The sequence below is a fragment of the Leucopleurus acutus genome (genome assembly GCF_964270905.1).
Source record: "Leucopleurus acutus genome assembly, chromosome: 1".
NCBI classification, from domain to species: domain Eukaryota; kingdom Metazoa; phylum Chordata; class Mammalia; order Artiodactyla; family Delphinidae; genus Leucopleurus; species Leucopleurus acutus.
Window position 1 is genome coordinate 161,330,139 of NC_139142.1, and position 12,960 is coordinate 161,343,098.

Sequence of the window (12,960 nt, forward strand, 5' to 3'; positions counted from 1 at the left end):
CATCCCTCCCTCAATCCCCCATGTGGTCCACCGTGTTTCATTCTCGCCTACAAAGAGGGTGCCAGAGGTCACGGAAGACTTCCCGTGTTTCTTCTGGGTGAGCAGCAACGTCAAATACCAGGATGGAAGACGGTGAGCTTGCGTTTCACCAGTGATCTGTGTAAGAAAGGAAAGTAACTCCTCCCCCAACATGAAGAAAAGAGCCTGGATGAAAGGAACTGTACAACGTGAATTTGCTAAGTGCATCCTCTCGACAGCAAGTTAAACGGCTGTAAGAAGTTGTGCTTGCACTTCATTCCATCAGCCCCAATTTTCTGGAAACTCAAACACCAAGTCCTCTCAAAATATGGCTAAATGCTGGCAAATATTTGCAGATATCATTTCTGCAAATGAAACCCAAAGACAGTTATGTACAAAGTTAGTTTACAGAATACCTATCCCATTAAGTTTCTTTGACGAGATCAAAATAGGAATAAATATTATTCTTAAGTTCACCACCTAATCATCATGGAAAACTTAGGACCCTTCGAGGGGGTAAAGTAGATTTCTACAGATATTGCTCACATATTTGGTTTCCTATATCAGAGTATCTTCAATGCTATTGTGCCAATTTTCAAATGGAAACTATGATAAGTAATACTTTAAATGCAAAAATATATGTATCCTGTACTTCAGTATTCATATGATGACTCAACTTCCCTGCCAAGTCAATTTGTCAGGTCCTTGAGCTCCAAAGGAACTTTATGGAGGACATTGAGTGTTTCTCAAATTCATTTTGAAATGAATGAAAAAAGTCCTTGCACCTCACTTGTGGAAATACCCCTTACTTAGTTTGGAGGGCATGATCCCTCCTCCCTCGCCCTGGGCTGGGGACACCATTAGCCAAGCACACAGTTCTGGGACTCTAAGGGAGGACAGCTCAGGACACCCTCAAATCAGTCACCTGAGTTACAAACATATAGACAGCTGAAATGGGTGCTAGACTAGGGGTCACAAATTCAACTTCTCCTCCTGTGCTATCCAGGTGTCCTCTGGACAGTGATGGACAGGAAGTGTAGGTGCAGTTAAGGTTCCTGGACGAGGTTCTTCCAACATTTCCCTTCCCCGTAGGTTGTTCACATCAGGACCTGTTCTCGAGTCTCTGGCAGTCGTAGAGCAATCAGGCCACCCCCAACGAGAGAAGTAGCAGCCAGAAGGATGGGGACCACTTTGGTGATCCCAACAAAAGAAGCAAAGATGGTGTTTCCCAAGATGGCACCAAATTTGCATAATCCATTGAGGATGCCAAAGGCTGTTGCCCTGTAAAAGAAGAAAGTAAATCATTCTGGGAGATGCAAACTAGACCTCCTTAGATATGTGGGACTAGGTTCTTTCTTTCCCTTGTTAAAGAAGTATGGTGAAGGTGTGGGAGGGAATTTTCTTCCTAAATGTAAAAGTAACACATTCTTATTTTAGAAATTTGGAAGTACAGAATAACATAAAGATGCAAGAATATATAACTTCACCACTGAAAGTAATCACCATTATTAACATTTTGGAGTATCTCCTTCCCCAACTTGAAAGAATGAAGAAGGATGAAGCAGAAAGTGTAAGTGTTCCCTATTAATAACACTTCGACCCTCTTGTGGCAGAGACTGTTAGTTCTCCCTAAATAGCATTTCTCCAAATGTAAGACTACATTTCCCAGATTCCCTTGTTTCTGAGTCTGGCCATGTGACTAAGTTTAGGCCAATGGGATGTAAGTACTCCCAGCAGCTCCTGAGAAACTCCCTTAAGAGATGTCAAGAGTGGTCCTTTTGCTCTCTTCTTTTATCCTTTTTCCTCCCATCCTGCTTCCTGGAATATAAATGGTCTCATCTTGGACCATGGCTGAGGTCATGAAAGAGGAAGAAGAAGATAAAAAGATCCTTTAGTGCCTATCTTCCTAAGTGTGCAGTTATTTGGGGTCTGTGTCACCCATGGCAGAAGCTAATCTTAATTGTTATTAATCACACTTCCCAGTGATAACTACTGTTAACCATCAATCCTTTTCTGACTCCATGTATATACAGAGACAATATTCCCAGCACTAGTCCTCCTCAGATTAAGCAAAATATCTCTATTTCACACCACTAGTTTATGAAGAATATGGCTATATTTTTGTACTTTAAATTCTTTTTACATTTTTTCTGTAACTATACTACACTATACCTTTATCCATTTTCACCAGCCCCAATCCCAATTCTTTTGTTTTCTGAATTTTCTTAAATATTTTCACATGTGTATTTTTCCAAATAAACTTTAGACTAATTTTTTCAAGTTCCCAGAGTGTGGAAAAATCTCATGGAGTTTTGAATGGACTCTTTAAAAACTAAAGAATACTTGACATTTTTGTAAGATTAAAACTTCGTAGAGTTCCGTAAGATATATCTTCACATATAGTTGAATCTTCTTTTATATCTCTCAGTAAAGCTTTATGGTTTTCTTCACATAAGTGTTTCACCTTTCTCATCAAATTGATTCCTATATATTTTATGATTTCTTCTATTATTAGATGGATTTCAATTTTAATTTTTTCATATATTTAAAAATCTATAAATTATTAAATTAGTTTTATTATTGACCACCTTACCAAATTATTTTATTGTTTCTGGTAGTCTCTTTAATTCTCTTAGGTTTCCTGGATTTAAAATCACATACCATTGAACTAGTGATAACTTTTCCTCCTCTTATTTCTTGTAAAACTTAGAAGTTCTTTGATTCACAGAAAAGGCTCCAAATTCACTATTCTGTGCTATGGAAACATAGCTACCTCTATCCCAATACCTCTGTCATCAATCTTGGGAATATCATTAAGATTTGATGCAGAATTGCATTTACCTGCCTTCCACACCACTTCACATTCCTTTCTGGCCAAAGAGCCACTTACCTGCTGTCTTGAAAATTCCCCCTCCAAGAGGAGAAATAACTGCTAAGCAATGGCCTTGACCCTATGCCTTTAAACCAGGCCTCTTCCCATAGGGCACGCACAAAATAAAAGGAAACCCTGGGCATCCCTGCCCCATTCTCCACAAATGCCCTAGACCATCATGCCTCATACCCACCTTTATTTCTGCCCCACCCTTTGTTTGTCTAGTTCTGCACCTTTTCACTTCATTTCCCATTGGCAGGCCTGTTCTCACCTCCCTTTGGATTGCACGATACATATGGTTTAGTCCTAGTTCTTCTCTCCGGGACAAGGTTTGCCCTTATCCTTTACATCTTGCCATCCACCCCACCCTATCAAGCCTTAGCCTTCCTACTCCCGGCCTATGCCAGCCCCCAGGCAGGAGAAACTCAACGACCTAAAAGACATTTGGTCCATGGAACACCAAGAAGACCAAGATGTGGCCATCATCAAAAAATCTACAAACAATAAATGCTGGAGAGGGTGTGGAGAAAAGGGAACCCTCTTGCACTGTTGGTGGGAATGTAAATTGGTACGGCCACTATGGAGAACAGTATGGAGGTTCCTTAAAAAACTAAAAATAGAACTACCATACGACCCAGCAATCCCACTACTGGGCATATACCCTGAGAAAACCATAATTCAAAAAGAGTCATGTACCAAAATGTTCATTGCAGCTCTATTTACAATAGCCAGGACATGGAAGCAACCTAAGTGTCCATCATCGGATGAAAGGATAAAGAAGATGTGGCACATATATACAATGGAATATTACTCAGCCATAAAAAGAAACGAAATTGAGTTATTTGTAGTGAGGTGGATGGACCTAGAGTCTGTCATACAGAGTGAAGTCAGAAAGAGAAAAACAAATACCGTATGCTAACACATATATATGGAATCTTAAAAAAAAAAAGGTTCTGATGTACCTAGGGGCAAGACAGGAATAAAGACACAGATGTAGAGAATGGACTTGAGGACACGGGGATGGGGAAGGGTAAGCTGGGATGAAGTGAGAGAGAGGCATGGACATATATACACTACCAAGTGTGAAATAGATGGCTAGTGGGAAGCAGCCGCATAGCACAGGGAGATCAGCTCGGTGCTTTGCGACCACCTAGAGGGGTGGGATAAGGAGGATGGGAGGGCAATGCAAGAGGGAGGGGATATGGGAACATATGTATATGTATAACTGATTCACTTTGTTATAAAGCAGAAACTAACACACCATTGTAAAGCAATTATACTCCAATAAAGATGTTAAAAAAAAGAAAACAAAAAACACCCTAAATGCAATGTGGTATATTGGGTTGGATTCTGAAACAGAAAAAAAAAAGGACATTAGTGGAAGAACTGGTGAAAACCAAATAAAGTCAGAGTCTAATAATGTACCAACGTTAATCTCTTAGTTTTGACAAATGTACCATAGTTATGTAAGATGCTAATATTAGGGGAAGCTAGGTGAAGTGTATGCAGAAACATTCTGTACTATCTTTGGAACCTTTCTGTAAACTTAAAATTATTCCAAAATAAAATGTCTACTTAAAAAAATGGAAAAAAAAAAGAAAGAAGAAGAAGCCCAAGATGGCCATGGTGGAGGATCTTGGGGCAGATAGACTTCTGGCCAAAGAAGTCCAAGAAAGTCCCAGAGGGAAGCCCAGAGAGGAACTGACCTCTGGTTGGTGGGATACAGCTCCACCGTGATCACATCCAGAGCATTCCAGGCAGCAATGCTTGTCCCACAGAAGAGGCACTGCCAGCCAATCATCGCCGACTCACTGTTGCCAAAAAATAGGAAGAAGCAGCAGACAGCCGAGATGAGCATGGAGCCACCTGCAGAGGGAGATCAGGGCAGAAAGAAACATGAAGCCCGTGGCAGACAACACCTGAAAAAACAGATTCATCTCTACACAAAGGAAGATGTGGACCCCGTACATGGTACCCCAGCCATGGGATTAGAGACTTCTATGCGGGTCATATCACCAGAATTAGCCTCCAGGAAGGATATCGAAAACCTCACCCTATGGTGCTGTCCAGCCCAGAATAACTGAGAACAAGGCAGAGGGTGTGGGTATTAGTAGAGAATTTATTATGCTCCAGACACTGTTCTAAGGTGCCAGAGATACATCAGTATCAAAAGACTCTACTCTCATGGAGCTCACGTTCCACTGAGAACACAGATGCAAAGGGGCAACAGAAGAACACCTGATCAAGGGCCATGCTGCTTATTTTCATGTATGCCCATCTCCACCCCAGATATCTAAGCTGCGCTTCTCAGCTCTGCTCTGTGCCCCAGGAAGCTAACCCCCATGGACTGCATACCTGGGGGTTCCTTGTCAGTTGTGAGGAGAAAGGGCTTGGCACACTTCTTCCTAATTCCCATCCTGCTTTATAAGCCCTTTATTGCCAAAGGCTGCTTCCCCCCAGGACGACAGTTCCTCCCGGACACCGCCTGCTCCTTGGTTCCAGCTCTCCCTGGGCTCGGTTACTGCTGTTTTCTCCCTTTGTCCCTGCAGCCTTGGAGGTAGAGCCTGCTGCCCACTTTTGCTAGTATCTGGGTGTCTCATCTGCCTCATTTGTTCCCATAACCCTGCCCACACCTCTAAAACCTGCCGCATCATACAGTCTCTTCTCTAGAACTCTCTGGGGTAAATTCCTTTTCCCACCAGGACCCTGGGTGATACAGCTAATGATAAGAGATCCCACTGAAAGAAGGCTATGTCAAATCCTACTGAAATCCAATACATCCAGCCCAGAAGAGCTTGGGAAGCCTGGAGTGAGTGCAGGGCACAGATCAAGAGGACGTCTGGAAGTGCGATGGGACTAGTTAGCAGAAAGGAAGGAAGAAAAGCAGGTCCCAAACAACCAGCTAGGAAACAGGGCAAGAGTCCCACCCAGGCATCAGAACCCTGGAGGAGGGAGGTCTTCAGGTTGCCAAGAAACCAGAAGGCTGGTCTGGCCTCACCCATAAGTGCCTCCCTGGGGGGCCTCCACCTGGAATCTCACCCTCAGACCTGGAGCTGCCGAGACTGGTGCCAAACCCTGCTGAAGAGCTGGGGAATGGTAACTGTCTGCTTTATTTCTATTGATTCTGAGAAGGGCTAGGGCTGTGACTGGGTAGCCTGGTAGCTTCTTTCCAACAGCAAGGAGAGAACTAGAATGGGAGGAGACTGGCATCTACTGGACCACAAGTGCCCTGAGAACTGTATCATCGACATGCATGCATCCCTCAAAGTGGCCAGCCATGGGGCTTGGTGTACAATGTTCGTTGAATACAAAATATTATCATCAAATAAATTCAGTGATAGGGAACTGACCCCTCAACTATGTTAGGTCTTCTCACTATAGGTCCCTCTGGTGCCCAGTTCTTCCACTCTCATCATTAGTTCTTATTCCCCTTGTGATGGAGAGGCCTGAGGTCAAATCCCAGCTCCCCCTGTGTGACCTTGAGTGAGGTCACAACCTCCCTGGGCTGTCTCACTTTCCCCATCACAGGGCTATGGTGAGGGTTACATATGCTAATATTTACAAAACGCTTGGAAAAAAACCTGACCTATAATAAGCACTTCCTAAGTGTTAGTTAAATGAAATTTCTAGTTTACATCTGTCTCTCCCAATAGATCATTTTTCCCTTAAGCACAAGGATGCTGTCTGTGTCAATTATTGCTGTATTCCCATTGCCAACCATACAGCCTGGCGGAGAATTATGCTGCATAAATTAATGTTTATTGAATGAATAAATGAAGAGTAGCAGGCTCATCAGCAAAACTTTCTTCTCTGTTGTTAACAAGGCACAACTTCTGCCCAGGAAAGGGCACAGCAGCAGAGAAAGCAGGATAAATGATTCTCCAGCAGACTCGATAGGGGATTTGTCTAAGGGTCATGGGAGAGGCAGTTTCAAAACAGGTCACCCACATCCCATGGTGACATTTATTGAGCACCTAGTATTTACTGGGCCCTGAGAATATCGCAGTTGATGCACTGTATGCTAGACCTTTTACTAAAGATACAAAGGGGGCACTGTCCGAGCTTTAAACAATCTGGCTCAGAAACAAAATACAGGCATTAATAAAAAAGCAAGATATAAAGAATAATAAATATTAGTTCCAGATATCCAGTTTGGGGGGTATGGCTCTATTTAGCATTAGAGAAATCAATTTTTATCTGGGATACATTCATGATGACAAGAAGGGCTTCAGTGGCGAAGAAGAGGCTGTCCACTCTCTCCCTGCCCTGCCTGCTCCCTGTGCCCCGCCCTCCCTCTGTCCCTGGTCGAGGCGGGCCGTCCATTCTTCTTCACAGATGCACCCACCCCACCCTTTATCGACCCTCATCTCCCAAGAACTTCCTCAGCTACTCCAGGACCTGACCACAGAATTCACTGTTCAACCCTGGGACTTAAAATACCAGAGACAGAAATTTACTTTCTGGTATGAAGATTGCTCTTTTCTCCTCCAAAACTGTTGTGTTTTTTTCCCATAAAAATAGGCTTGTCAGAGCTGCTCCAAGTGATTTAGTTCAAGTGCCAAGTAAAAATGTTTGGGTTCGGTCACCTGCTTTTCTTCTCTATGTTGATTAGACAGGTTGGAGAGACTGCTCCAAACACACTATTTGTCTAGCTCATTACATATTAATATTTCCAAAATAAATTTTTAAAAAAAGGGCCAGTGACAGAATGGCAGAAGTGTCACACATCTACTCTCACAGTCTTTGTCTCACTGGAGCAAACAGAGGTATTATTTTAACCATCGTGCTTCCAACTCATCTAGGAAAGAGGTTATCTTCGCTGGCTCAGGTCAGTCCCACAGCATTACTAAGTGGCAACTCAGTGGCAGGCACCATGCTGGGCACGAGTGTCACAGAAGTTAATAAGCCACCATCTTCCGTCATCAGGTTTCAGGTCTAACCAGGGCATCGCCGCTAACAGGGGACACAGCTCAATCTGCCATGCCTGAGAGATGACCGTCCTCACCACAAGATTAAAAAGCAGAAATCACAGGCATGTCTTGGGCTCACCATTCTGAATATTCGTGCTACGACTTATTAACAAAATGATTATGTGATTTATCTTGTTTCCTTTGAGCTTTGCTGCTAGGATCTTGGAATTGATTTTTACTGATCAGCTATATCCCTGGGGCAGAACTCATGGCATGTTTATTAGCATACGGTCTGCTTCCCCTTTCTTGGCCTTGACTCATATTCTAATGGGTGTACAATTTGCCTGGCCTTGGGTGTATATATTTTGTTTCTTGTTCACTATGCCTGGCATGTGTTTCAGTAACAAACTGCTGGATGAGGCAAGGCAGACATGAGAACCTGCAATGCACCAAACACTATGAGATGCTTTGGGTACATTATGCTCAATCTTCACAAACCCCTACCAGCTCATTATAAGTCTCCTTATCTATAAGATAAGTCCCAGAGACGTAAAGGAACGTGTCCAGTCAAACAGCCTTTAGGTGATAGGATTCCAACATGAGCCTATCCAACTCCAAAGCCCCAAATGTTATCACTATTAAATAATCATAAGTAATAGGATTTATTTTAAATCATCAAATGAAACCAATGCTCATTTAAGAGCATTTTACAGAGTGGGTACAGTGGATGTATTTAATATCCTATTGAAGTGCTAATAAAATAAGTAACTGTCACAGAATTGCTGAGTCAGGAAATGAAGATGTGTCCCTGGCATGGACCAGAACTCCACGGGGCCCTGGGGTTTTGCAGATGTGCCTCCTTGGTTCTACACCAGCAGATTCCCTCTTACCTGTGTGGTTTTCTGTGTGAGATTTCTTTAAGAAAAATTCCACTGCTTTCATACATTTTAAGCCACTGCCTTAGCCCACTAGAGCACGAATGCGGCGTCCCTCACAACTCACCGATCATCTTGAGCCTTCCGACTCTATCCATGAGAAGGGCAGATATGATGTTCCCAGGCAAGACAGACAGACTGCCAAGGAAGCTGACGAGGTAAATCAAGAAGTCGTTATCTTGCTCTAAGTCCATGTGGCAGCCCTCCTTCTGCTCCAGAAAGGTGACGTTGATAAAATGACAGTTGATGAACTTATGCTGGTAGAGGTCTGCGGAGAGAAGGAAACGTTTGGTTCACATGAAATGGAGGGAGGCTGGAGAGATTTGGGGCAGAAACAGGGATAAAGTTATGCCCCTTCCTTGGGCAGGTGGCACCGCCCCCTGGCAATCAGACAGTCTCAAAATCCAGGTGATGCGTGGCCAGGTATGGATGAAGTGGGAAACCTTTAAAAATGTAATGACCTGTTCAAGTTCCTATAAGCAAGGGGAAATGAACATTCACTGAGGGACATGTTTAAGTACAGCATCTTTCAAGCCAGATAATAGTTCTGTTTGTATCAACAAGATGACATTGAGGGCCACCGTACCTGGGCTACTCCTCTGAGGCTACCCAGTGTATACGAGGGAAATGACCAGAGAATCGGATCCAGATTGAGCCAATCACTCCAAAGCCCATGCAGAAACCTGAACATGCTTCAGAATAAAAACCATTTGCTCCTTGGTTGTGGAGGAGGGAAAGAGATGACTAAGTAGAGTACAGTGGATTTTTAGGGCAGTAAAAACACTCTGTATGATATTATGATGATGACTCTTATCCATGTGTCCAAGCCCATAGAATGTACAACAGCAAAAATAAACCTTAGGGCTTCCCTGGTGGCGCAGTGGTTAAGAATCCGCCTGCCAAGGCAGGGGAAATGGGTTCAAGCCCTGGTCCGGGAAGATCCCACATGTCACGGAGCAACTAAGCCCGTGCGCCACACCTACTGAGCCTGTGTTCTAGAGCCTGCGAGCCACAACTACTGAGCCCACGTGCCACAATTACTGAAGCCCATGCGCCTAGAGCCTGTGCTCCACAACAAAGAGAAGCCACCGCAATGAGAAGCTTGTGCACCTCAATGAAGACTAGCCTCCACTCGCAGCAACTAGAGAAAGCTAGTTTGGGTGATGATGATGCCTAGGTTCATTCATTATAACAAATGTACCGTTCTGGTGGGGGATGATGATAATGGGGGAGGCTATGGCATGGGAGCAGGTGGCATATGGAAATCCCTGTATCTTTCTTCCAATTTTGTTGTGAACCTAAAACTTCTCTTAAAAAATAAAGTCTTAAAAAATAAGAATAACCATTTGCTTCGGAACCAGTTCCATGTTTTCTGATACCTTCTAACATCAGCTATTCTAGCAAAAAGGTCACTATATAGGCTCTCAGGAAACCCAGGTTTGGGAACTGGCTCTGTGGCTGACCCACTTTAACCTCCCTGAGCTTCTACCTATGAAGTTAGAGGAAAACACCTAATGATCTCCACTGCTTCCCAGCTCTGACATTTCATGACTGCAAGTGTTTGCAAAAGACCTCAATAGACATTTCTCCAAAGAAGATATACAGATTGCCAACAAACACACGAAAGGATGCTCAACATCACTAATCATTAGAGAAATGCAAATCAAAACCACAATGAGGTATCACCTCATACCAGTCAGAATGGCCATCATCAAAAAATCTACAAACAATAAATGCTGGAGAGGGTGTGGAGAAAAGGGAACCCCTTTGCACTGTTGGTGGGAATGAAAATTGATTACAGCCACTATGGAGAACAGTATGGAGTTCCTTAAAAAACTAAAAATAGAATTACCATATGGCCCAGCAATCCCACTCCTGGGCATATACCCCGAGAAAACCATAATTCAAAAAGAGTCATGTACCACAATGTTCATTGCAGCTCTATTTACAATAGCCAGGACATGGAAGCAACCTAAGTGTCCATTGACAGATGAATGGATAAAGAAGATGTGGCACATATATACAATGGAATATTACTCAGCCATAAAAAGGAACGAAATTGGGTCATTTGTTGAGACGTGGATGGTTCTAGAGACTGTCATACAGAGTGAAGTAAACCATAAAGAGAAAAACAAATATTGTATGTTAACGCACATATGTGGAATCTAAAAAAATGGTACAGATGAACTTATTTGTAGGGCAGGAATAGAGACGTAGATGTAGAGGACAGACATGTGGACACAGGGGGGAAGGGGAGGGTGGGACAAATTGGGAGGTTGGGTTTGACACTACCGTATGTAAAATAGATAGCTAGTGGGAACCTGCTGTATAGCACAGAGAGCTCTGTGATGACCTAGATGGGGGGGGAAGTTGGGGAGGGAGGTCCAAGAGGGAGTGGATATAGGTATGCATATAGCTGATTCACTTCATTGTACAGTAGAAACTAACACAACATTGTAAAGCAATTTTACTCAAATAAAATAAAATAAAATAAAAAGATAAATAAATAAAATAAAAAGTGTTCAAGCAAAGAGGCATCAATGAAACTTGAAAGAAGAAAATAAAAGATATGCCAAAGAGTAAATGTATAGAACTCACTAATATTTTTTTAAGTTCAGGCTAAACATAAATTAGGAAGAGAAATCCCATAATTGACTATTTAAAGACCAAGGGATATTTAGAGACCAGATTTTGAACCTTTTGAGGCTGATATCATGGAGGAAAAAGATGTTCTTGCATAAACTGTGCCTTGGTGCCAATGCCAGGGAGAAAGCATGGATCTGGACATAATGCAAGTATCTCAGTGGAAAGTTCACAGACTTCAGAGCTAAACAAATTAAGAGATGAATCAAAGTCCCTCCAACTTGCTAGCTGTGGCCTTGGACAAGTTGCTTAAGTCCCTGTTTCCTTAGTTGTAAGATGGGAATGATAGTACATTTCTTACTTGAGGCAATATTGGTGAAGCCCCTGGTAAAACTCAATTAGTTTCCTTATAACCCAACTCCACTTGGTATTAATTTATAATGAGAGCAGTAAAAATAATGAGGAGTGAGAGAGTGGTGGAATTTTGTGATTTTTTTTTTAATCATGGAAATCTGAAATGGTGTAATTTTAAAATATTCTTATCATCTCATTTCACGCACGAAGCTTGAAAAGATGCAGTTTTCCCTTTTCATTTATTATTGTGAGAACATATGTCTTGAATTTTGTTTCAAATTATGCTAGGTCTTCAAGAATGCACTCCAGGTATAAAATGCAGCCCTCCTGGAATGCTGTTTTTTTCTTTTTTTTTTTTTTAATATGGGTCATACTTTGTTCCTACCAAACATCCTTAGCATATAGCATCAGTCTCTTTGAGATCAGAACACTTGTCCAGTACTTTTATTTCCATTTTACATGTGATCAAACTGAGACACAGACAAACTAAATGCCTTGGTAAAGGCTGTGCAACTTCTTTGTTGCACAAGGAAGCCCCAACGTGGGGCTGGAACCCATTTCTCCCCATGAAGACTCAGCATGAATATCTGTGAATACTTTACTACTCCTAAAGCTTATGACTGAGCAGTTTGATTCTAGACAACAAGCCCACCCTGTTCGTGCCCTTACCTGTGTTATAAAAGATGGTCGATTCAATGGTGCAGTTTTTGAAATAGGTATCAGTCGATGTAACGTCTTCAAAATAGCACTCGTCAAATAAAGTGTCCTCAAAGAGTACATGTTTAAAGTACATCTTTGTGAACCTGTGGGAAAAAATTAGCCCCTGAATGATTCATCCAGGAAAAAAAAAAAAAAAAAGGAGACTTGAGACTCAGATGGAAAACACAGAAAGGCAGAAAAAAAGGAGAACTGCAAACCCAAAGGTGCTGGAACGTTATTTTCAACCCAGACTAGTTCCCCATTTCTTCACTGTGTGTTTATAAATGGGGAGGGGCCTCAGGACAGTGGAAGCTGATGTCTAGTCCAGGTACACAGCCTGTGGTTCCCATATGCAGGTTCATGGACCTCCTACATCAGAATCACAGAAATGTGAAACAGTGTGAAATGAAAATGTTAATAACATCTCACTATAGGAGTTTTAAAAACATGAATACCCCTCAGATGGTCTTAGAAGGTTTAAAGGCAGTAGACGTGTGAGGGCCTCAGAATCTTTGTTGAACCAAAAAAAGTGGGGAAATGGGCACTTTCATCCGCATTGTTGGTAGAACATAATTGGTGCAGCCTCTTT

General features: G+C 42.4%; 1 protein-coding gene across 3 annotated transcripts in view; it reads right to left on the reverse strand.

The window, feature by feature from the left end:
- Nucleotides 1–1,115: 1,115 nt before the first annotated feature.
- Nucleotides 1,116–12,960, reverse strand: part of SV2B (synaptic vesicle glycoprotein 2B) — a gene marked incomplete at its 3' end in the record, with an annotated part of 76,636 nt that continues 64,791 nt past the window's right edge. For 2 of the 3 annotated variants that reach the window (XM_082836152.1, XM_082836154.1), the window contains 4 exons: nucleotides 12,342–12,475; nucleotides 8,803–9,003; nucleotides 4,597–4,756; nucleotides 1,116–1,299 (listed from right to left, as the gene is read on the reverse strand). In XM_082836152.1, coding sequence (XP_082692278.1) covers nucleotides 1,116–1,299; nucleotides 4,597–4,756; nucleotides 8,803–9,003; nucleotides 12,342–12,475 — 679 coding nt within the window. The remainder of the gene's footprint in view (nucleotides 1,300–4,596; nucleotides 4,757–8,802; nucleotides 9,004–12,341; nucleotides 12,476–12,960) is intronic. The other variant, XM_082836153.1, reaches the window with a different exon arrangement.